This window comes from Gorilla gorilla, chromosome 2, assembly GCF_029281585.2.
Source record: "Gorilla gorilla gorilla isolate KB3781 chromosome 2, NHGRI_mGorGor1-v2.1_pri, whole genome shotgun sequence".
NCBI lineage: Eukaryota > Metazoa > Chordata > Mammalia > Primates > Hominidae > Gorilla > Gorilla gorilla.
Window position 1 is genome coordinate 132,806,096 of NC_086017.1, and position 26,183 is coordinate 132,832,278.

Below are 26,183 nucleotides of genomic sequence, written 5' to 3' on the forward strand. Positions count from 1 at the left end.
TCTTCAAGGTGTGGTCTCTTGTAGGCACCATGTAGGTTTTCTTTTTTAAAAATTCAGGCTATCGGCCAGGTGCAGTGGCTCACACCTGTAAACCCAGCACTTTGGGAGGCTGAGGCAAGTGGATCACCTGAGGTCAGGAGGAGTTCGAGACTAGCCTGACCAACATGGTGAAATCCTGTCTCTACTAAAAATACAAAAAATTAGCTGGGCATGATGGCGGATGCCTGTAATCCCAGCTACTCGGCAGGCTGAGACAAGAGAATTGCTTGAACCTGGGAGGTAGAGGTTGCAGTGAGCTGAGATTGCACCACTGCACTCCAGCCTGGGCAACAAGAGCAAAACTTTGTCTAAAAAAAAAAAATTCAGGTTATCTTAGTCTTCCACCTGGAATATTTAGTCTGTTTACATTTAGTAGAATTATTCATAATATTTAGGTTTTATCTACCATCTTATTATTTGTTTTCTACTTAACCTCTTTTATATTCCTTTCACTTTTCTGGTTTTTTTTTTTTTGTTTTTTTGAGACAGAGTCTTGCTATGTCACCCAGGCTGGAGTGCAGTGGTGTGATCTCGGCTCACTGCAACCTCCACGTCTTGGGTTCATGCAATTGTCCTGCCTCAGCCTCCCAAGTAGGTGGGATTACAGACATGTGCCACCATGCCCGGCTAATTTTTGTATTTTTAGTAGAGACGGGGTTTCACTATGTTGGTCAGGCTGATCTCAAACTCCTGACCTCAAGTGATCCACCCCCCTCGGCCTCCCAAAGTGCTAGGATTACAGGCATGAGCCACCATGTCTGACCCTACTTTTCTTTTATGCCTTCTTTTTGGATTAATCAAATATTTAGTTTCATTACCCCACTATTAACTTTTTCTATTATATATTCTTTTTTTAATTAAGTGATTACCCTTGGGTTGTTACGTACATCCTGAACTTCTTATAGTAAATATACATGATTAATTTAACCTCTTCCCTAGCAATGCTCAGATTTTAGAACATTATAATTCCATTTAGTCTCTTCTACCTTTTGTTTTATTGTTTTCATGTATTGTAATCCTAAACATATTTTACACCCCACAAGACAATATATTAGTGTTGCATATCCTCAATATTCATTTAGATTAATCCATACAATTACTCTTTCTATTGTCTTTCACTCCTTACTGAATTTCTAGGCTTTTATCTGAAATTATTTTCCTTCTGCCTGAAGAACTACCTTTTATAGTAATTTTAGTGTAATTCTGCTTAGGAAGTATTCTCTGTTCTTGTTATTCTGACAACATTTTCATTTCTCCTTCATTTTTGCAGGATGTTTTTGCTGGGTGTATTTTCTGGGTCTGTAATTCTAGATTACCAGTTACTTTTTTCACTACTTATATTCTCACTGCCACCATTTTATTGAAAGTCAGCACCAAATCAATTAAAAACTGAAGGTAATATTTCTCCCCCTCAGGCTGTTATAAATTTTTTTCTTTGACCTTGGTTTTTATTAGTGTTACTGTAATGTGCCAAGATGTGACTTTCTTTATATTCATCCTGCTTGGGATTTTCAGGAATTCATGCCTCAGTGGCTTTATGTCTTTCATTAGTTTTGGGAAAATTTTAGCCATTAACTTTTCAAAGATCATCTCTTCCCTATTCTCTCTTTCTCTCTCTGCTCTCCTTTTGGAACTCCAATTACATGAAAGTTAGATTTGTTCATGTTATTCCTTATGTTTTTTATGTTCTTTTTTATATTTTCCATCTTTTTCCCTCTCTGAGTGTCACCTCTGTGATAAGGTAGTCTTGAGGACTTGTGTCTGCTGGAAGGAACTGATCTGACTTGGAGAACCTCAAAAAAGCTCTATCTCTGGATATTCATGAAAAAAATAGCAATTAGAAGCAATCTGCTCAAAGTCAGCATTGCAACTGCTTAGGGCTGCAATATAGGTTGAGGCACCAAGAGACTAGCACATATTTTATCGGGTTACCTGAGAAACAAGAGAGCCACAAGGGACTTTGATAAGCTCTATAATATGTCTGTAATGTTCCTGGGGATTTAGAAGGTTGTGTGCATGTTCAAGGCTGCATGCATGTTCAGGAAATACCAACAGGGGCCCAAGTTACTTATTCATCTCTTACTGACCTTGGAGCTCAGTGTAAGCAGGCAATGAAACCTAAGGCAAATTTATAAACTGCCTGAACTTTGAAGGCATGTGGAAACTCATAAACAGCTTCTCTCAGCCAGTTGCGGAAGATTTACTTATTCAAGTCATTTAAGAAAACCTTCTAACCAATCATTGTCTGACCCCTGAAGTATGTAAACACAGGGGAACCCTTAGGAAGTTAGGCTTAAAAATAGAAACAAGAATTTTTTAAAAAGTGAGCATAGATTTCTGTGGCAGCATACTGCAGGGACTCTATAGAACTAGCCTATGTAAATTGCTAAACAGACAACAACAAACCCTGGTGTGGGTGGGGTAATAAAATTTCAGAGTCATTAAAATACTCTGGTGTTTAGCAAAAAAAAAAAATCTAAAATGTATAATTTTTGACAAAAAAGTACAACACATGCAAAGAAACAGGAGACTGTGGCCCATACTATCTGAAGAGCATACTTAATAGAGAAAACTTTTAAATCAGCTTATTATAAATGTGTTTGGAAAATTAAAGAAAACCACTTTTAAAAAATTTAAAACAAATATGAAAACAATGCCTCATTAGACAGACAATATCAAAAGAAAGATAGAAATTAAAGAACCAAAGACAAACTCTGGAATTAAAAAGTACAGTAACAAATACAAAACTTAATGGAAGGTTCAACAGCAAGTTTAGGCTGAAAAACGGAATCAGTGAACTTGAAGATAGGTCAATAGACGTTATCCAGTCTAAAGAAACAAACAAAAGAACTTTAAAAAAGTAACAGAGTGTCAGAAACAATGAAAAACAACTGGCATGCCAACATATGCAAAATAGAAGTTCCAAAAGGAGAGAAGGGAGAAAGAAGAAAAATAAACTATTGAAGATATAGTAGCTGAAAATGTCCCAAGTTTGCTGGAAAACATTAATCTACACATCCAAAAAGTTTAAAGAACTCCAAGTAGCCTAAACATAAAGAGATCCACACCTAGACATATCATAGTCAAACCATCAAAAGTCAAATAAAAAGAGAAAATCTTAGAAGTAGCAAAAATAAAAAATAATTATTCACATATGAGAAATAGTAAGATTAACAACTTGCTTCTTATCAGAAATAATGGAGCTCAGAAGTCAATAAATTGACATATTCAAAGTACTGAAAGAAAAAGAAGAAACTGACCACCAAGAATTATATATCCAGTAAAACTATTCTTCAAAATTGAAAGCAAAATAAAGACATTACCAGATAAAGAAAGATTAAGATAGTTTGTCACTAGCATACCTGTCCTGTGAGAAATTCTAGCTGGGTGCAGTGGCTCATGCCTGTAATCCCAGCACTTTGGGAGGCTGAGGTGGGCAGATTGCTTGAGGTCAGGAGTTCCAGACCAGCCTGGCCACTATGGTGAAACCCGATCTCTACTAAAAATACAAAAATTATCAGGGCGTGCTAGTGCATGCCTTTAATCCCAGCTACAGGAGAATAGCTTGAACCTGGGAGGCAAAGATTGCAGTGAGCCAAGACTGTGCCACTGCACTCCAGCTTAGGCAACAGAGCAAGATTCTAGTTTTTATTTTGTTGTTGTTGTTGTTGTTTTAAATAAATTCTAAAGAAAATCATTCAGACTGAAAAGGAATGAAACTGGAAGATAGTACTTGCATCACTACAAAGAAATAGCATCAATAAAGGTAATTATATAGATAAAGATAAGAAATAGTATAAATATACTTTTTACTTTTTTCTTCTCTAAATGGAGTTAAAAGACAATTGAATAAAAACAGTAATCATATAAGTTTATTTTGGCATTATAACATATATAAATATAATTTCTATTACAATAATACAAAGGAGGGGAGAGAAAATGATGCTATATTGGAACAAAGTTTCTATATACTAAAGTTAGTATTAATCAAAGCTAGATTGTTTCAAATGAGCATGTATATTGCAATTGCTAGAGCAACCACTAAGAATATTACTCAAAAGACTAATGCTAAAACACCAACAAAGTAAAATGGTGCAATTATAAAATACATATTTAACACAAACGGAGGCTGTAAAGAAGCAATACAGCAACCAAAAACATGAGACATGTAGAACACAGTCAAATGACAGCTATAAATCCAACCATTAAATATAAACCATATAAGTCCAACATTAAATATAAATGGAGTAAACCCTTTAATCAGAAGTGAAAAATTATAACATTGGATGAAAAAACAGGATCCAACTACATGCTATCTACCTCTCCTCATCAGCAAAATAAGGAGAAAATCCTAGGAGCAAGCCCTAGGTTACCTAAAAATTTCTTTGCATTCTAGAATTCCTTAATTCTATCAAAAACAGTGGTTTTCCTCCAAAATAGATTAGCCAACATCACACTACTCCAAGTGTAGGTCTAAAAGGAATTGACCAGCCTGGGCAACATGAAAAAAAAAACAAAAAAAACCTGTCTTTACAAAAAAAATCCAACAATTATCCAGGTGTGGTGATGTGTACCTGTAGTCCCAGCTACTTGAGAGGTTGAGGTGGGAGGGTCACTCAAGCCTGGGAGGCAGAGGTTGCAGTGAGCCACTGCACTCCAGCCTAGGGTGGCGGAGCAAGACCCTGTCTCAACAGCAACAAAAAAAGATATCCCTAGAAGATATCACTGGTTTCTTCGGGTATGCCCTATATAAATGGAGAGGATGAAGTAAAGTTACAAAGTCATTTATTTGGTGTATGCCTCATGGAGAGGTTATTTCCTGTCATAGCTGAAGTGTGAATCGGCCTTATGTTCCTTGTCTCCAGACCCTATTTTCCTGCCTCACCACCACTTACCCAAAGTCAACCAATCAGTGCTGCAGTCTGTTTCCTGGGGGATCTCCTCAGTTTCGTCCCTTCATCGTTGCCAGAAAGATGTTACCCAGAAAGGGGTCCCAAGCCAGACCCCAAGAGAGGGTTCCTGGGTCTCAAGAAAGAAAGAATTCAGAGTGAGTACATAAAGTGAAAACAAGTTTATTAAGAAAGTAGAGGAATAAAAGAATGGCTACACCATAGACATTGCAGCCCCGAGGGCTCCTGGGTGCCCATTTTTATGGTTCCTTCCTTCCTTCCTTCCTTCCTTCCTTCCTTCCTTCCTTCCTTCCTTCCTTTCTTTCTTTCTCTTTTTGAGTCAGAGTCTCTCTCTGTCGCCCAGGCTGGAGTGCAGTGGTGCAATCTCGGCTCACTGCAACCTCCACCTCCTGAGTTCATGCCATTCTCCTGCTTCAGCCTCCTGAGTAGCTGGGACTACAGGCGCCCACCACCACGCCTGGCTAATTTTTTTTTTTTTTTTTTGTATTTTAGTAGAGACGGGGTTTCACCATGTTGGCCAGGATGGTCTCGATCTCCTGACCTCACGATCAACCTGCCATGGCCTCCCAAAGTGCTGGGATTACAGGCGTGAGCCACTGCGCCCAGGCTTATTTCTTTATTATATGCTAAACAAAGGGTGGATTATCCATGGTTCCCTTTTTCAGACCATATAGGGTAACTTCCTGATACTGTCATGGCATTTGTAAACTGTCATGGCACTGGTGAGAGTGTAGCAGTGAGGACAACAAGAGGTTACTCTTGTCACCATCTTGGTTTTGCTGGATCAAATGGTAGATCTACTTTTAGTTCTTTATAAATCTTCATACTGTTTTCCATAAAGGTTGTACTAATTTACATTCCCACCAGCAGTGTATAATAATTCCCCTTTTACCATCCCCACCAACATCTATAAACATTAAGTTTATTAATAGCTGTATGTTTTTAGTAGATGATCTTTATCAATTTGAAGCAGTTCCCTTCTATTCCTGTTTTCCTGAAAGTTTTTTTTTTATTATCATGAATGAGTGTTAAATTTTGTCAAATTTGTTTCTGCTTTGATTAATATGATCATGTAACTTTTCTTGTTTAGCTTGTTATTATGGGGTAGTTAACCCATTGGCTCTTTTTTTTTTTTTTTTGGAGACAGGGTCTGGAGTGCAGGCTGGAGTGCAGTCATGTGATCATAGCTCACTGTAACCTAGAACTCCTGGGCTCAAGCAATTTTTCTGCCTCAGCCTCCTGAGTAGCTAGGGTTACAGGCACACACCACCATACCTGGCTAATTTTTTTTATTTTTTCATAGAGTTATGGTCTTGCTATGTTTCCCAGGCTGTTCTTGAACCCCTGACCTCAAGTGATCCTCCCACTTCGGCCTCCCAAAGTGGTGGTATCACAGGTGTGAGCCACTGCACCCAGCCCCATTGACTTTTTTTTTTTTTTTTTTGAGACAGTGTCTCACTCTGTCACCCAGGCTGGAGTGCAGTGGCACGATCTCGGCTCACTGCAACCTCTGCCTCCCAGGTTCAAGTGATTCTCCTGCCTCAGCCTCCTGAGTAGCTGGGATTACAGACATCCACCACCACGCCTGGCTAATTTTTGTATTTTTAGTAGAGATGGGGTTTTACCATGTTGGTCAGGCTGGTCTTAACTCCTGACTTCGTGATCTGCCCGCCTCGGCCTCCCAAAGTTCTGGGATTACAGGCATGAGCCACTGCGCCCAGCCTGCCCCATTGACTTTTAATGTAATTCTGATATGTTAGGACTTATGTCTGCCATTTTATTTTTTTTCTGCATGTTCTATTTGTCTTTTTCTGCCTTCCTGTGGGTTATGTCAACTTTTTTTTTTTTAGAATTCTATTTTATCTATAGTGTTTGTGAGTACATCTCTTTATGCAGCTTTTTAAAGTGATTGCTCTAGGCATTACATTACATTACACACACACATACAGATTTGCCTCTTGCAAAATATATATTTGTTGATTTTTTTAATTCGAATAAAATATTAGGTAGTGTCCTTGAAAATTGGGAAATTTGTGTCAGCTGATCAAACTTCAGAGAAAGATCTCCTTATATTTAGTGTTATCTCTCACATCAAGAAAAATATAAACTGGCTGCAAGGTCAAGATATATTTTGGGCCATTGGAATCGGCATCCCCAAAGGTGTTGCTGTGAGGACTGAACAAGGGTGGAATGCTAAATATTTAACATTAGGAAGGCCAAGCAATAGTTAAGCATAACAAATATCAGCCATGGTGCTGGAGCAAGGTCATAAAGGTCCCCTGCTTGGCTCATTAAGTTGCTATTTTATAGGGAAGTCCAGGGGGTGCCTGGCAGGAAGAGGCACAGGGCTGCCAAGGTTGCTTTGGGTAATGGCTGTTTTACCAACAAGAACAGAGAAAATCCAATATGTACTATGATGGCACAGGCCTTATATTGAAAAATATTATTGTAGGTAAAATGCTTAGCACAAAGCCTGGCACTTAGTTAAGTGCTCAGTTAATGGCCATTCTTATTCTACTACTTCCTCCTTTCCCTTCCCGCTCCTCTTCCTCCTTCTTGTTTTTGTTCACTATATTGCATTACCCAAAAACAAATATCTGGCCTACAATGTTGAGTATAAAGTTTCTTTTCTGTCAAAATTTTTGGCCCTTCATGAAGCTATATCAGAGGTTCCTCAACTTTCTTGGGTCTCTTTGTGTCTCAGCAACTATTTTATGCTCTAGGCCAAAAGAAATACTCAATTGTTCTATTTATTAAATACATGGATCCAAACAACCCACTACTGGGTATCTATCCAAAGGAAAAGAAGTCATTGTATAAAAAAGACACCTACACTCATATGTTTATCATGGCCCAATTCACAATTGCAAAGATACAGAATCAACCTAAATACCCATCCATGAGTGGATAAAGAAAATGTGAGATGTATATGGATAGATAGATAGAGAGAGGGACAGATAGATGATCCAGATATAGATATATAATGGAATACTACTACTCAGGCATTAAAAAGAACAAAATAGTGTCTTTTGTGCAACTTGGATAGAACGGGAGGCGATTATCCTAAGTGAAGTAACTCAGGAATGGAAAATAAAATACCATGTGTTCTCACTTGTAAGTGGGACCTAAGCTATGGGTACGCAAAGGCATACAGAGTGGTATAATGGACATTGGAGTCTCAGAAGGGGATAGGGTGGGAGAGGACTAAGGGATGAATAACCATCTAGTGGGTATAATATACACCATTTGGGTGATGTGTACACTAAAATCAAAGACTTCACCACTATATAATTCAACCTTGTAACCAAAAATAACTTGTACTACTAAAGCTATTGAAACTAAAAATAATGTTTTTTAAAGAAAAATGGCACAGAAAGTAGAGTTTCCAAGACAGCCAGAGCAAGATAGCTGAACAGAAGCCTGCATTGATTTTCCTCCCTAGAGGAACACCAAACTTAACAACTATCCACACAAAAAAGCACCTTCATAAGAATGAAACATTAGGTAAGTGAGCACAGTAATTGGTTTGACTTCGTATTAGTGAAAGAGGAACTGAAGAGGGTAGGAAAGAAAGTCTTGAACTGCTGATGCCACCCTTCTCCCATCCCCTGGCAGTGACCACATGATGCAGAGAGGAAATCTGCACTTGGGGAAGGGAAAGCACCGTAATTGTGGGATCTTTGCATTGAAACTTAGTGCTTCCCTGTCACAGTAGAAAGTCATACTGGGCAGAAATCTGCTGGTGCCCACACAGAGAGTATTTAGACCAGCTATGCCAGAGGCAAATCATCCATCCCAGTGTTTGGAACCTGAGTTCTGGCAAGTCTTGCCACCATGGGCTAAAGTGCTATGGGTCCTAAATAAATTTGAAAGTCAGTCTAGGCTTCAAGAACTGCAATTACTGGACAAGTCCTGGTGCTGTGTTGGGCTCAGAGCCAATGGACTTGGGGGCCAGGAGACCTAGTGAGACACCGGCCAAGGCAGCCAAGGGAATGCCTGTGCCATCCTCCTCCAAACACAAGCAGTGCAGCTGGCAGCTCTGGGAGAGACTTCTTTCTTCTGCTTGAAAAGAGGGGAGAAAGGAGTAAAAAAAAAACAAAAAACCTAAAAGCGACAAGAGAAAAGAAACAGATAATATACAATGGAGCTCCAATATGTGTCTAGTAGCAGACTTCTCAGCAAAAACCTTATAGGCCAGCAGAAAGTAGCATGACATATTTAAAGGGCTGAAGGAAAATAACTTTTATTCCAGAATAGTATATCCAGCAAAAATATCTTTCAAACATGAAGGAGAAATGAAGACTTTCCCAGACAAACAAAAGATGCAGGATTTCATCATCACCAGGCCTGTCCTACAAGAAATGCTAAAGTTCTTCAGTCCAAAAGAAGAGGATGTTAATGAACAATAAGAAATCTCTGAAGGTACAAAACTCACTGGTAGTAGTAAATACACAGAAAAACACAGACTGTTATGACTGTAATTGCAGTGTGTAAACTACTCATATCTTCAATAGAAAGACTAAAAGATAAACTGATCAAAAATAATAATTAAATAATGTGTTAGTCCATTCTTACACGGCTCTAAAGAAATGCCTGAGACTGGGTAATTTACAAAGAAAAAGAGGTTTAATTGGCTCACAGTTCCACAGGTTTTGGAGCAAGAGGAAGAGAGAGTGGGGGAGGTGCCATACACTTTAAACAACCAGATCTCGTGAGAACTCTATCACAAGAACAGCACCAAATGGGGAAGTCTGCCCCGATGATCTAATCACCTCCCACCAGGCCCCTCCTCCAACATTGGGGATTACAATTTGACGTGAAGTTGGGCAGGGACATAAATCCAAACCATGTCAAATAACTTTTTAAGACATAGACAGTACAAAAAGATGTAAATAGAAACAACAAAAAGTTAAAAAGTTGGGGGATGAAGTTAAAGTGTTGAGTTTTCATTAGTATGCTCTTGCCTTGTTAGTTCTTTTTGTTGTTTATGTAATTAGTGTTGAGTTGTCATTAGTTTAAAATAATGGATTATGAGATATTTGCAAGCATCATTGCATACCACCAGAGAAAATTACCTTCAGTAAAAGGAAGACAGGGAGAAAGGAAAGAAGGAAGAGCAGGCCACAAACCAGAAAACAAATAACAAGATGGCAGTAATAAATTCTTATCAATAATAACATTGAATGTAACTGGACTAAACTCTCCAATCAGAAGACATAGAGTGGCTGAACTGATTTAAAATAGAAAAAGAAAAAAAACCCAAGACCTAGAATATGTCACCTACAAGAAACACATTTTACCTATAAAAACATACATAGACTGGCTATAAAGTGATGGAAAAAGATATACCATGCAAGTGAAAACCAAAAAAGAGAAGGAGTAGCTAGACTTATGTCAGACAAAATACATTTCAAGACAAAAACTATAAAAAGAGACCAAGAAGGTAATTATAAAATGATAAAAGGGTCAATTCAGCAAGAGGATATAACAATTGAAAATACATATGCACCCAATATTGGAGCACCTAGAAATATAAAGCAAATATCGTTATAGATAAAGAGAGATATAGACTTCAATACAATAATAGCTGGAGAGTTCAACACCCCACTTTCAGCATTGGACAGACCAACCAGACAGAAAATGAAAAGAGGAACATCAGACTTAATCTTATTAGGCCAAATGGACCTAATAAACATCTACAGAACATTTCATCCCATGGCTGCAAAATAAACATTCTTCTAAGCACATGGATCATTATTAATGATAGGCTATATGTTAGGCCACTAAACAAGTCTTTAAACATCAAAAAATATTGAAATTATATCAAGTATATTCTCTGACCACAATGGAATTAAACTAGAAATCAATAACAAGAGGAATTTTGGAAACTATACAAACACACAGAAATTAAACAATATACACTTGAATGACCAGTAGGTCAATGAAGAAATTAAGAAGAAAATTTAAAAATTTATTGAAACAAATAATAATGGAAACATAATATACCAAAACCTGTAGGATACAGGAAAAGCAGTACTAAGTGGAAAGTTTGTAGCTATAAGAGCCTACATCAAAAAAGTAGGAAAACTTCAAATAAAAAAATGATTTATCTTAAAGAACTAGAAAAGCAAGAGCAAACGAAACCCAAAATTAGTAGGGAAAATATTTAAAAAGATAAAAACAGAACTAAATAAAATTGAAACAAAGAATACAAAAGATCCACAAAATGTAAAGTTGGTGTTTTGAAAAGAGAAAGTCAAACCTTTAGCCAGACTTAAAAAAAGAGAGAGAGAAGATCTAAATAAATAAAATTAGAAATTAAAAAAGGGACATTAAAACTAATACCACAGAAATTAGGAGGATTATTAGAGGCTATTGGTTATTCAAGTGTATATTGGGAGCAGTAGCCTCTAATAAATTGGAAAAACCAATATATTGGAAAAACCTAGAATAAATGGATAAATCCTTAACACTACAGCCTACCAAGATTTAACTATGAAAAAATTCAAAACCTGAACAGAGCAATAACAAGTAACAAGATCAAAGCTGTAATAAAGTCTCCCAGCAAAGGAAAGCCTGGGCCCTGATGGGTTTTCTGCTGAATTTTACCAAACATTTAAAGAAGAATGAATAGAAGTTCTATTCAAACTATTCCAAAAAAATAGGTGAGGAGTAAATACTTACAAACTTATTCTATGAGGCTAGTATTACCCTGATATCAAAATCAGACAAAGACACATCAAAAAGAGAAAACTACAGGCCAATATCCCCAATGAACATTGATGCAAAAATCCTTAACCAAGTACTAGCAAACTGAATTTAAGAATACATTTAAAAGATCATTTTTTGTGACCAAATGGGATTTATCCCAGGGATGCAAGAATGGTTCAAAAAATGCAAATTAATCAATGTGATACATCTTATCAACAGCATGAAGGAGAAAAACCAAATGATCATTAAACTAGAAATTAATAACAAGAGCAATTTTGGAAAATATACAAACACATGGAAATTAATGCACTTGAATGAACAGTAGGTCAATGAAGAAATCAAGATGATAAAAAAATTAAGAAGCTAAAAACCTTCTGAATATAGAACAAACATAACACAACAAAAGCCACATATGACAGACTCACAGCTAGTATCATACTGAAGGGGGAAAAACTGAAAGCCTTTCCTCTGAGATCTGGAACATAACAAGGATGCCAACTGTCACCACTGTTATTCAACATAGTACTGGATGTCCTAGCTACAGCAGTTAGAAAAGATAAAGAAATAAAGGACATCCAAATTGGAAAGGGATGGAAACAAGAATAACAAATTATTCTTGTTTGCAGGTGATATGATCTTATATTTGGAAAGACCTAAAGACTCCACCAAGAAACTATTAGAACTGATAAGCAAATTCAGTAAAGTTGCAGGATACAAAATCAACATATAAAAATTAGTAGCAGTTCTATATGCCAAAAGTAAACCATCTGAAAAAGAAATCAGGAAACTAATCTCACTTACAATAGCTACAAATAAAATGAAATACTTAAGAATTAACTTGACCAAAGAAGTGAAAGATCTCTACTTTGAAAACTACAAGGGGGTTTTCAAGATGGCTGACTAGAAGCAGCTGGTGTGTGTGGCTCTCATGGAGAGTGATATGGTTTGGCTGTGTCCTTATTCAAATTTCAACTTGAATTGTATCTCCCAGAACTCCCATGTGTTGTGGGAGGAACCCAGGGGGAAGTAATTGAATCACAGGAGCCAATCTTTCCTATGCTATTCTCGTGATAGTGAATAAGTCTCATGAGAATTGATGGGTTTATCAGAGGCTTCTGCTTTTGCTTTCTCCTCATTTTTCTCTTGCCACCTCCATGTAAGAAGTGCCTTTTGCCTCCCTCCATGATTCTGAGGCCTCCCCAGCCATGTGGAACTGTAAATCCAGTTAAACCTCTTTTTCTTCCCAGTCTTGGATATGTCTTTATCAGCAGCATGAAAACAAACTAATACAGAGAAGAATGGAACAGGCAAATAAATACAGCACCTTCAACTAAAACATCCAGGTATATGCATCAGGACTAATCAACGAAACAACTCAACCCATGGAGCAAGGCAGGATGATGGCCCGCCTGGGAGAGATACTGAGCCAGGGGACCCTCCCCAACTCAGGAAAGCAGTGAGTGAATGTGCAACCCTGGGAACCCACACTTCTCCCATGGATCTTTACAACCCTTGGGTTGAACTCACTCCACCAGGGCCTTCAGTCTGACACAAAGAGCTATGTGGAGTCTTGGCAAAGCAGCCACTCAGGCACATGAACAGATCTGGGAGCCTTGGATACCTGGGCTTTCCAGGATTCACAGCAAAAGTAACTGCAATGTCAGCAAAGTGAGAGGTTAGACCCCTGTACACATCCCTAGGAAAATGGTTGAATCCACAGGGCTGAGCAGCATAGTCTTCAGGTACCTCATAGGAGAAGACCCACTAAATTGGAACTCCAACCAGCCACTGATAGCAGTGTTGCACTTCACTGAGACAGAGCTCCTAGCAGGGAGGGGTGGCCTGTCATCTTTGCCATTTGGCCAACTTAGTGGTTGCAGCCTTCGGGCTTTGGAGAGTCCAAGCCAACTGGAGGCTGAAGTGGTCCCCCAGCACAGCATAGCTGTGCTACAAAAACATGGCCAGATTGCTTTTTTAAACGTGTCCCAATCCCATTCTTCCTCACTGGGCAGGACCTCCAACCAGGGTCTTGAGCCACCCCTACTGGTGGTTTCTGGCTGATAGAGATTTAAAACCTCCCTGGGATGGAGCTCCCAGAGGGAGAGGTGGGCTGCCATCTTTGCTCTTTGGACAATTAGCCATTCCAGCCTTCAGGGTTTAGAGAGTCCCGGCCACCTGGGGGATGAAAGTGGTCCCCCAGCAGAGCATAGCTGCTCTGCAAAAACATGGCCAGACTGCTTTTTAAAGCAAGTGTCCAATCCCATTCCTCCTCACTAAGTGGGACCTCCCAACCAGGGTCTCCAGCTACCCTCACCAATGCTCTCCAGCTGACAGAGATTTAAAGCCTCCCTGGAATGCAGTTCCCAAAGGGAGGGCCAGGCTGCCATCTTTCCTGTTTGGGTTACTTAACCATTCTGGCCTTCAGGCTTAGGAGAATCTGAGGTGACCAGGGGCAGTAGCAGACCCCAAGCATAGCACAGCTGCCCTACAAAAATGTGACCAGACTGCTTTTTAAAGTGGGTCCCCAATCCTGTTTCTCCTCACTGGGTGGGAACTCCCAACTGGAGCCTCCAGCCACATCCTACAGGTACATTCAGGCTGGCAATAGGTCTGTACCTCTCTGGGACAAAGCTCCCAGAGGGAGGAGCAGGCCACCATATTTGCTGTTTCACAGCCTTCACTGTTGATACCTCCAGGTACTGGAAAATCCAAGGTGACTAGGGACTGGAGTGGGCTCCCAGCACACTGCAGCAGCCCTATAAAAAAGTGGCCAGATGGTTATGTGGATCCCCATTTCCATATCTCCTCACTGGGCAGGTCCTCCAGGCCTTGGCCTCCAGCCATCTACCACCAGAGCTATCAAGCCAGTAGCAGCCCTGCAACTCCCTGAACAAAGCCCCCAGGGAAAATGAAAGCCTCCCTGTCACTGCTTCTGCAGTGGAACTGCCCTTGCTACCCTCGTACTAACAAAGGAGCAAAGACCCTAAGGCCTTATCCACAACTCCAACAAGCTGCAGTAGACCCAAGAAGAGGAGGCCAGTCTGTCTCCTACAGGACTCATCCAACCTCCCTGCTTATCACCAGACAGGAAGTCTCCAGCGTGGGCCCACAGCACAGACCTTCCATCCTGGGCTGATTGCACTGAGCAACTGCTGACCTACCTATTTCTAGGTGGAGCCCCCAGGAGACAAGCAAAATACCCTTGGCCATAACTGCTACTAAGAACCCTTCCTCTGCTGCCTCCAAGTTGGGGAACACTGCAACTCCAAGTTGGGGAGCATAAACACTGAAATTGCCCCAGAGCTTCAGTGGGCAGCCCAGGAGTGCCAAGCTGTGATCTACAGCCAGCATTTAAGGGGGAGAGGGACCCACCCTTTCTGAGCATTGAGAGAGAACATGGCTGCAACTGTGAGGAAACAATGAGGAGTGCAGTTGTGATTCACAAATTTGGCCTCTTTACATAATTCATACTTCTTGGAGGTTTTTCGGGGAGCCATACAACTGAGCAAGAGTCTATCAACTGACCAATACATGTAAGTGCCACCTACTGGATCACAACCCAAAACTTCAACACCCCAAATACCTCGCTTACATACCCCACTCTGAAACCAAAGACAAGAAGTCAGCTTCAAATAAAGAACCTGCACAAAGTCTTGGCTCTGTGAAAACATACAGAAAAGAGGTCTATTGACTCAATCTACACTGCAGTTAAAGGAACATCCACATGCAGAGATGAGAAAGAACCAACACAAGAACTCCAGTAACTCTCATGGCCAGAGTGTCATATGTCCTTCAAAAAACTGCACCAGTTTGCCAACAAAAGTTCTTGACCAAGCCAAGCTGGCTGAAATGATAGAAATAGAATTCAGAATATGGATAGGAATGAAGATCATCGAGAATCAGGAGAATGGCAAAACCCAATCCAAGGAAACTAAGAATCACAATAAAATAATACAGGAGCTGAAGGACAAAATAGCTGGTATAAAAAAGAACCTAATGGATCTGACACAGCTGAATAACACAAATACAAGAATTTCACAATGCAGTTACAAGTATTAACAACAGGATAAACCAAGCTGAGGAAAGAATCTCAGAACTTGAAAACGGGGTCTCTGAAATAAGGCAGTCAGACAAAAATAAATAAAATTAAAGAATAAAAATGGATGTTCAAAACCTCCAAGAAGTATGAAATTATGTAAAGAGGCCAAATCTATTAATCACTGGCATCTCTGAAAGAGAGGGTGAGAAAGCAAGCAACTTGGAAAACATATTTTAGGATATCTTCCATGAAAACTTCCCCAACCTTGCTAGAGAGGCCAACAGTCAAATTCAGAAAATAGAACTCCTGCAAGATTTTACACAAGAAGATCATCCCCAAGACACATAGTTGTCAGATTTTCCAAGGTTGAAATGAAAGAAAGAATGTTGAAGGCAGCCAGAGAGAAAGGGTAAGTCACCTACAAAGGAAACCCCATCAGGCTGACAGTAGACCTTTCAGCTGAAACCCTATAAACCAGAAGAGATTAGGGGCCTATATTCAATATTCTTAAAGAAAAAATATATTCAACCAGGAATTTCATATCTAGCCAAACTAAGCTTCCTAAGCAAAGGAGAAATAAGATCCTTTTCAGATAAGCAAATGTCGAGGGACCTGCCTTTCAAGAGATCTTGAAGTGATCACTAAATATTGAAAGGAAATAGTGCTACCAGCTAATACAGAAACACATTTAAATACGCAGACCAGTGGCACTATAAAGCAACCACATGAATAATCCAGCATAATAACCAGCTAACAACACAATGACAGGATCAAATCCACACATATTAATACTAACCTTAAATGTAAATGTGCTAAATGCCCCACTTAAAAGACACAGAGCAGTAAGCTGGATAAAAAAGTAAGACCCAATGGTATGCTGTCTTTGAGAGACCCATTGGACATGTAATGACACCAATAGGTTCAAAATGAAGGGATGGGGAAAAATTTACTAAGCAAATGGAATACAGAAAAAAGCAGGAGTTGCAATCCTAATTTCAGACAAAACAGACTACAAACCAACAAAGATCAAAAAAGACAAAGAAGGGCGTTACATAATGCTAAAGAGTTCAATTCAACAAGAAGACCTAACTATCCTAAATATGTATGCACCCAACACAGGAGTACCCAGATTCATGAAGCAAGTTCTTAGAGACCTACAAAAAGATATAGACTTCCACACAATAATAGTGGGAGACTTCAACACTCTACTGACAGTATTAGACAGATCATCGAGGCAGAAAATTAACAAAGATATTCAGGACCTGAACTCAACATTGGACCAAATGGAACTGATAGACCTCTACAGAACTCTCCAACAAAAAACAACAGAGTATAAATTCTTCTCATCACCACATGTCACATGCTCTAAAATCAACCACATAATTGAACATAAAACAATCCTCAGAAATGCAAAAGAACAAACATCATACCAAACACACTCTCAGACAACACTGCAATAAAAATAGAAGTCAAGACTAAGAATCACTCAAAACCATGCAATTACATGGAAATGAAACAACATGCTCCTGAATGACTTTTGGGTAAATAATGAAATTAAGGCAGAAATCAATACGTTCTTTGAAACTAATGAGAACAAAGATACAACATACCAGAATATCTGAGGCACAGCTAAGGCAGTGTTAAGAAGGAAATTCATAGCTTAACCTGAAGGAAATCAAGACACAAAACATGATCTCAGAACTTGAAGATAGGCTTTCTGAAATAAGACAGTCAAAAAAAAAAATAAAATTTAAGAAAAGAATAAAAAGAAATGAACAAAACCTCTGAGAAGTATGGAATTATGTAAAGAGGTCTAATCTATGAATTACTGGCATCTCTGAAAAAGAAGAGAATTCATTCAAAAGTTCAACTAATGCAAGAGTTGGTTTTTTGAAAAAAAAATAAGATAGCCTGCTAGCTAGACTAATGAAGAAAATAGAGAAGATGCAAATAAACACAATTAGAAATGATGAAGGGAACGTTACCACTGACCCCATAGAAATAAAAAATAACCATCAGAAACTACTATGAACACCTCTATGCACACCAACTAGAAAACCTAAAAGAGATGGATCCATTTCTGGACACATACACCCTCCCAAGACTGAACCAGGAAGAAGTTGATTCCCTGAATGACCAATATCTAGCTCTGAAATTGCATCAGTAATAAATACCCTATCAGCCAAAAAAAGCCTAGTACCTGATGGATTCCCAGCCAAATTCTACCAGATGTACAAAGAAGAACTAGTACCATTCCTACTGAAACTATTCCAAAAATTTGAAGAGAAGGGACTCCTCCCCAGTGCATTCTATGAGGCCAGCATCACCCTGATACCAAAACCTCGCAGAGACAACATTGTACTGAATGGGCAAAAGCTGGAAGCATTTCTCTTGATAGCTGGCATAAGACAAGGGTGCCTTCTCTCATCCCTCCTATTCAACCTGGGGATGGTTAATGGGTATAAAAATATAGTTAGGATGAATAAGATCTAGCATTTGATAGCAAAACAGAGCAACTATAGTCAACAATAATTTATGGTACATTTCAGAATATCTAAAATGGTAAAATTGGATTGTTTGTAAAACAACAAAAGGATAAATACTTAAGGTGATGGATACCATATTTACCCTAATTTGATTTTTATACATTGTATGTCTGTATCAAAATATCTCATGTATTCCATAAATATACACTTACCATGCACCACAAAAATTAAAAATAAATTTTAAAATAATAATAAAAAAGAAAGTAGAGTTTCCATAAACCCCCATTCCCTCCCTGCCCCACCCCTAGTTTCTTCTGTTATTAACATCTTGTATTAGGGTTGCACATAATATTATAATTAACTAATCAATATTGATACATAATTATTAACCAAAATCCATAGTTTACATTAGGATTCACTCTTTGTGTTGTATAGTTCTATGGGTTTTGACAAATGTGGGAATGTCATATATCCACCATTACAGTATCATACAGAAGACTTTCTTTGCCCTAAAAATGACCTGTGCTCCACCTATTCATCTCTCCCCCTACCCTAAAATCTTGGCAACCAGTGAATTTTTACAGTTTCTAAGTTTCACCTCACCCAGCCTGTCATATAGTTGAGATCATACAGGATGTAGCTTTCTCAGACTGCTATTTTTCACTTAGCAATATACATTCCTTCATGTCTTTTCATGGCTTGATACTTCATTTCTCTTTTTTCTTTTCTTTTCTTTTTTTATAGAGACAGGGGGTCTCACTATGTTGCCAGGGGTGGTCTCAAACTCCTGGGTTCAAGCAATCATCCTGCCTTGGCCTCCCAAAGTTCTGGGATTACAGACGTGAGTCACTGCATACGGTCTCATTTCTTTTCATCACTGAGAAATATGCTATTGTATAGATGTACCATAGTTTGTTTATACATTCACCCATTGAAGAACATCTTGGTTGCCTCTAACTTTTGGTAATTATGAATAAAGCTGCTATAAACATTCTTATGGAGGTTTTTGTGTAAACGCACATTTTCAGTTCATTTGGGTAAATGCCTAGGAGCAGAATTTCTCTATCATATGGTAAGCCTATGTTTAGCTTTGTAAGAAACTACCACAGTTATCTTCCAAAGTGCTATACAATTTTACATTCTCCTGAACAGTGAATGAGGGTTCCAATTGCTCCACATGCTCACCAGCATTTGGTGTTCTCAGTGTTTCAGATTTTAGCCGTTCTAATAGATGTGTAGAAGTATCTTGTTTTAATTTTCAATGCTTTAATGGCATATAATATTGAGCATGTTTTCATAGGCTTATTTTCCTGTTTTAGATCTTATTTGCTATTTGCATATCTTCTTTGGTGAATTTGCCATCTATACAGCTATTTTGTCCATTTTAAAGTTGGGTTGGTTGTTTACTTATTGTGAGTTTGAAGATTTTTTTGTATATTTTGGATACATGTCATTTATCAGATATGTATTCTGCAAATAGTTCCATCCAGTCTGTGGCTGTGTTCGTTTTAAACAAATAAAGTTTAATAACATGTGTACCTTATGTATATGTGGGAGATACTCACAAAAATGAGTATATCTCAGAGGTGGCTTTGAATTCCAGCTTATGTAGCATCTTCAACAAACAATAGCAAATTTAGAGAAATGACAAGACAAAGGAAAAAGACTTTGAGTCTCTAAGGGTGGCAAATTATAGAAAGGCAAATAAATGGTAGATACAGACTAGTTAATAAAGCTCATTACCTAGGTTCCTCTGGTGTTGATCCCCAGGCTGGTAAGGGGCTGTCCTTCCTGGTAGAAAGGGGAGGAGGGACAGACACATTGGTGAATTTATGTCCTGCTTTTAGGCAAGTAGTGGAAGAACAGAGAACTCTTCTTATATCTGCTTTTTCCCCACTTGTCTTCAGCTCAAAATAATCCTTATGCCAAAGTGGCATATTCTAGTCACTTACAGTCCTCCCTTTGAACTTTATTTTTGGAAAGTTTCACATATTAAAAGCTGAATTCGCAGCCCCATATCTTATGGAGCCAGTCTCTTAGTCCTGAGTTCAGTTAAACTCAGGTCAACTGAGTTAGAAAGTTGTGTGTCATTTCAGGTGGCAGTGTTGCAGGTGGGTTCCCATCAAAGTTAGGCCTCTGTATGGTGCAAGCAAACAAGTATTTAAGTAGAGTCATTCTATGGACACAAAAAAACTAAAGGTTAATCACTGGAAAAAAATGATAAATCAGCTTCTGAGTCCATAAGGCAGTCACGCGAGAGAGTTCTAGATTTGATCTCAAAACCTCTTAGATGGTGGAATGAGGATGGCAGTTTAAATCTAATGGGTTTTCCTGGTTTGTGGTTTGACTATCTCTGGTGATATCATAGCATGTTCTAGTGAACTTTCTGAGTGGCTCACACAGCAACAGACATCAAGGTTGTCTGTATTTGAGCTTTTGTGGTGATTTATCTGAAATTTATATCAAGTCATCCAGCTTTAGCTTTCAGAACTTTAGGAAAAGGGCAGTCTTAGCTGTTAACGGTTTTAAGTCAGAAAGGTGGGAGACAATTGGAAATGCTAGCTTGGAGAGTTGTAGTCAGATATTCAAGGCAACTACAGAAATTCAGGATCCAGTTTAGTTTAACAAAACCTCAAAGACAATGAATACTGCTAGATCTGATAATCTAATCTTGTTACAGATAGTACACTATGTTACACATAGTACACTAGGATTTTCTACTGAAACATTTTTCTTTCTATAGTCACCCGCATGTCTGCCAAAGATAATTGTAGTAAAACTAATTTGTTTGCAAAATAAATGAGTCTCATTAAACATGACCTGATTATTTACATAAGTGCAGCAAGAATGGTGATTAACCATAAAGGCTCCTTTTAAGTTTGCTTTACTGGAACTTCTAACAGGAAATCTGAGATTTGACTTTTTAAAAGCCTCTGTAGACTAAGAAGCCAAGCCAAAGACTTTCCATCAGACTTTGCCTAAAGAAGTTTTTTATTTTAATGAAGTCTAGCTTATCAATTATTTCTTTTATTAATCTTGCCTTCGGTGTTATGTCTCAAAGTCATTACCAAACTCAAGGTCATCTAGACTTTTTCCTGTTATCTGCTAGGAGTTTTATTTTATAGTTTTTGCATTTTACTTTAAGGTCTATGATCTATTTTGAGTTAATTTTTGTAAGAGGTATAAAGTTTGTGTCTAGTTTCAGTTTTGGTTTATTGTTTTTGTTTTTGAAACAGGGTCTCACTCTATTGCCCAGGCTGGAGTGCAGTGATGCAATCATGGCTTGCTGAAGGCTTGACCTTCCGGGCTCAAGCAAGCCTCCCACATCAGCCTCCCAAGTAGCTGAGACTACAGGTGTGCACCTTTACATCTGGTTAATTTTGTTGTTGTTGTTGTTGTTGTTGTTAGTAGAGCCAAGGTCTTGCTATGTGCCCAGGCTGGTCTTGAAGTCCTGAGCTCAAGGGATCCTCCCACCTCATCTTCCCAAAGTGCTGGGACTATAGGCATGAGCTGCCATGCATGGCCTACTTTCAGTTTTTAGCATGTGGATTTTTAGTTGTTCTAGCACCATATATTGAAAAGGCTCTCCTTGATCCATTGTATTGCCTTTGCTCCTTTGTCAAAGATGAGTTGACTGTATTTGTTGGGTCTATTTTGGGGCTCTTTATTCTGTTCAATTGATCTATTTGTTTATTCTCTTGCTAATGCCAAACTTGATTAATGTAGCTATATGGTGTGGCTTGAAATCAGGTAGTGTCAGTCCTCCAAATTTTTTCTTCTTTGGTATTGTGTTGATTATTACACTGATTTTTGACAGAGGTGCAAAAGCAATTCAATGAAGAAAGGACAGCCTTTTCAACAAAAAGTGCTGGAACCATTGGACATTCTTAGGTTAAAAAATCCAAAACAAACGGCCTCCTGTCCACACACATGAAAACAACCAAAAAACAAACTGAACCAACAAACAAAAAATGAAAACAAACACTTCGAATTAAACCTCATACATTATAGAAAAGTTAACTCAAAATGCATTATAGACTTAAATGTCTAGCATAAAATCATAAAATTTTATTTTAAAAAGTAGGAGAAAATCTTCAGGGTCTAAAGTCAGGCAGAGTTTTTAAGAATTGTTACTAAAGCATAATTTTAAAAAGGGAAAATTGATAAGTTGGACTCCATCAAAATTTGCTTTGTGAAAGCCCATATGAAGAGGGTTAAAAGACAAACTACAGGCTGATCAAAACATTTGCAAACCACATATTCAGTAAAGAACTAGTATCTGTAATAAGAACTCTCAAAAACTCAACACTAACAAAATAAATAATTCATTTAGAAAATAGGCAAAAGACATGCAGAGACATCTCTTAATAGGACATACAGATAATAGGTAAGCACATGAAAAGATATTTGACACCATTAGCCACTAGGGAAATAGAAATTAAAACTGATATAAGAGTTAAAAAGAAATTATTTAGACAGATAGTGAGGGTAAGGAAGTTCTCGGTAAGGTTTTCCTTTTAATGAAAAGCAGCCCCCAAATCATTTTTCTAATAAAGAGCAGCCTGTAAAATCAAGCTGCAGACATAGATAAGCAAGCTGGAAGCTTGCATGGGTGAATGCCAGCAGCTGTGCCAATAGGAAAAGGATACCTGTGGGCTAGGCATGTTCAACGTGCCACTTCCATCTCCCCTTTTCTTTGCCAACCATGTGTACAGTAAGGAACAGACAACATGGCGCCAGCCAGGAAGAGACCCCATTTGCATTATAAAAGATTAGGGTGGGGTGGCCACCTTCCTCGCTTGCTATGTAAATGGCACACCTGGTCCAACCAATCTTTGGGCCCTATGTGAATCAGACACTGCCTCCTCAAGCCAGTCTATAAAACCCCATGCACTTCACCAGGGAACCAGAAGACCCACCTGGGCACCCCTCTCTCTCTGCAGGGGAGAGAGCTATTCTCTGTTCTCTTTCTTTCACCTATTAAACTTCCACTCTTAAATTCACTACTTGTGTGTCCATGTCCTTGATTCCCTTGACATGAGACAACAAACCTCAAGGATTTACCCCAGACAATGACACTGCTTCAAAACCAGAATAAAATATCACTACACATCTATCAGGATAGCTAAAAAATAGTAGCAACAGTAAATTCTGATTATGGTGCTAAGAAACTGGATCACTCATACATTGTGCTGGAAGTGTGGAAAGATATAGCCACATTATAAAACAGTTTGGCAATTCCTTACAAAACTAAAGATACAACCACATGGCCCAACAGTTGCTTTCCTCCCAGAGCCCAAGGGCCATTTACAAAGTCAAATTTGCAACAAGAGGGCCTATATAGCAAAAAATTTACCAAACAGAAGTAGGTTTTATTGGTAAAAACCTGGGGGAATATACACAAAATGGAATTATAAGGGTAATGCCCCAGGGATATAAATTTAAGTTAGTGAAACTGCCTTTGCAAAAATTATAACACTAAGAAAATTACGACAGTGAAAGAGATCTGATCTAACCAACCCCCATCTTGTCTTTAACCTCCAAATTGTCCTTAACCCTTTTCCCCTTTGCCCTAAGAATACTTGCTGGTGGCACTTGCAGCTGCAGTGCTTACCGCGAGATAACTTTGCCACAAAATATCTCACTTTTATTATTATTTTTGGATCGCTCTAGTATATCAACTTTGGAAACAAAAGACATCACTCTATAGTATTCTGTTTTTAGTAGTGCTGTTTCCATTTACAAAATATAGTAATTCTCAATTGCTGAAAATGTCAAATTCTAGAAAATGTAGCATTCCTATGCATGATGTTAACATCGTTCTCAAACAGTTGTCAGCTGAAGATTCATTTGATGAATCCGATTTTTCTGAAATAGATTATTCTTATGATTCAGATGATTCTGATGTTAATTCTGTTTAGAAATAACTCCAAAAACAGTCTTTATATTTTATTTTCACATTGAAAATCAGTCAAATTTGCTTCAGCCACAAAGAGCGTGTTTATATAAAATTAAATGAGTGCTGGCAGTGAGCTGCACTTTTTTTCTCTAAAGGGGAAAAGGGTTAATTTAATCATTCTTGGGCTTGAACCAAGCTAAATTTAGGAGATATTTAGTTTATAGTTTAAATAATAGTAGCCCTTCTCCAAAGCTACATCGCCTTTCTAAAGCTAATGAAAGGCCATCAGGTTAGGAAGATAAAAGGAGCCTGAATTCTACTAAGGTGTGGATTACCAGCCATACTCCAGAAGTCACAAGATTTGCAACTTCCCCAATTATTCCTGCAGATAACATCACTATTATAGAGACTAAGATTGGCCTTTTGAGATGTCTTTTCAGGTTTTTGCATCTCTGGTTCCACTGGCCACCTGTCAACAACTTCTATGGCCCCACTCAGACTCCTGGGCCCACCAAACTATCCTTGGAAAGACTCTAGCCTCTGAATTTTCCAGGAGATTGATTTGAGTAATAACTCCATCTCCCATGTGGCATGGCTGGCCTCATGTCAATTAAACTCTATTTATTGCAATGCCATGGTTTCGGTGAATTGGCTTTGTCTGTGCAGTGGGCAGGAAGAACCCATGAGGTGATTACATTAGGTTGAAATTATTATATAGGTGCACTTACAAAAGATTCTGCATTCAATGTCTAACACACACAGTTGGAAGAGTTCTCTCTTTTTTTTTGTTTTTTGGTGGTAGACTGAAAATTATATTTACTTTGGCCTATGTTGAGTTGAGACTTCAAAAATCCCTTGTAGAGAAAGAAAGATTTAGGGAGATAAGAATTGTCAACCTTAAATAACTAGATTCAGAAAATATGATTAAGTAGAGAGTTTATTTGGGCCTAAAGCTTGTGGATGGCCACCAGGGAGCATAGATTCAAGTTGCCCTGAATATACACTCTGATTCACAGCAGTTACAAGTAGGTTTTTAAGGAAAAAAGAAGAGGCAGTTCCTGAGTTCTTTACAAACAATTTATCTTAAAACAATGCAAGCTATTAATTGGCTGTACACTGTTCTTTGTATCACAAATTCCAGGAACCTGAAGATAATGAGTGAGGCAGCTATCAGGAACAAAATGTCTTTAAGTAATTGCGTTTGGACATGGGTAAAGAGTATGACTAAAGTCCCATACCAGTGTTTCTCTGGGCCTGCTAAATTTTGCCATTGCCCTGAGCTATTTTTCTTTTATCAGAATGTTAAAGTGAATTTGTTTTGTGTTACTCACTCAGCCATTCCATCCCTGAAGACATACCTGTCATAATGTAATCACCCAATGGGTTCTTCTTGCCCACTGAACAGATAAAAATCAACCCACTGAGACCTCAACATTGCAGGACAGAAAGAGTTTAATTGATGTGAGTCTGGCTGACTCGGGAGAACAAATTTATCACTCAAATCAGTCTCCCCAAAGACTTGGAGGTTAGGGATTTTCTGGACAATTTGGTGGGCGGGGGCTAGGGAATGGGTGCTGCTGATTGGTTGAGGATGAAATCATAGGGGTGTGGAAAACAATCTTCACGTGCTGAGTCCGCCTCTGTTTGGGGCAATAGGATTCTCTGAGTCATAAGTCATGAGTCCAGGTGGTATCAGTCTGAAAAGCATCTTTAAAAAACAATCTTAGGTTGTACAATAGTGATATTACTTATAGGAACAGTTAGAAAAGTCACAAGTCTTGTGACTTCTGGCTACATGACCCCTGAGCAGTAAGGAATTATAGAAACTATGCCTGTCTTTTCAGAATTCAGACCCCTTTCACAATCCCAACCTTCTGGACTTTCATTACTTTTATAAAGGCAGTTTAGTTTTGGAAAGGACTATTATAATCTTTGTTTTGGGTAAAACTATAAATCATTTCCAAAGTTAGCTTGGCCTATGCCCAGCAATGACCAAGGACAGCTTGGAGATCAGAAGCAAGATGGAGTCAACTATGTCAAATTTCTCTTACTGTCATGATTTTGCAAAGGCAGTTTCAATAAGAGCATAGAGAAAAGCA

The 26,183-nt window shown here is 38.5% G+C and overlaps 1 protein-coding gene across 1 annotated transcript in view; it reads left to right on the forward strand.

Annotated features, from left to right (window-relative positions):
* The window catches only part of SLC15A2 (solute carrier family 15 member 2), a 77,726-nt gene extending 58,005 nt beyond the window's left edge, over positions 1 to 19,721 (forward strand). Inside the window, exons 21-22 of the mRNA XM_055383765.2 lie at positions 4,905 to 5,086; positions 18,930 to 19,721. Coding sequence (XP_055239740.1) covers positions 4,905 to 5,086; positions 18,930 to 19,152 — 405 coding nt within the window. The 3' untranslated portion in view covers positions 19,153 to 19,721. The remainder of the gene's footprint in view (positions 1 to 4,904; positions 5,087 to 18,929) is intronic.
* Positions 19,722 to 26,183: the final 6,462 nt, after the last annotated feature.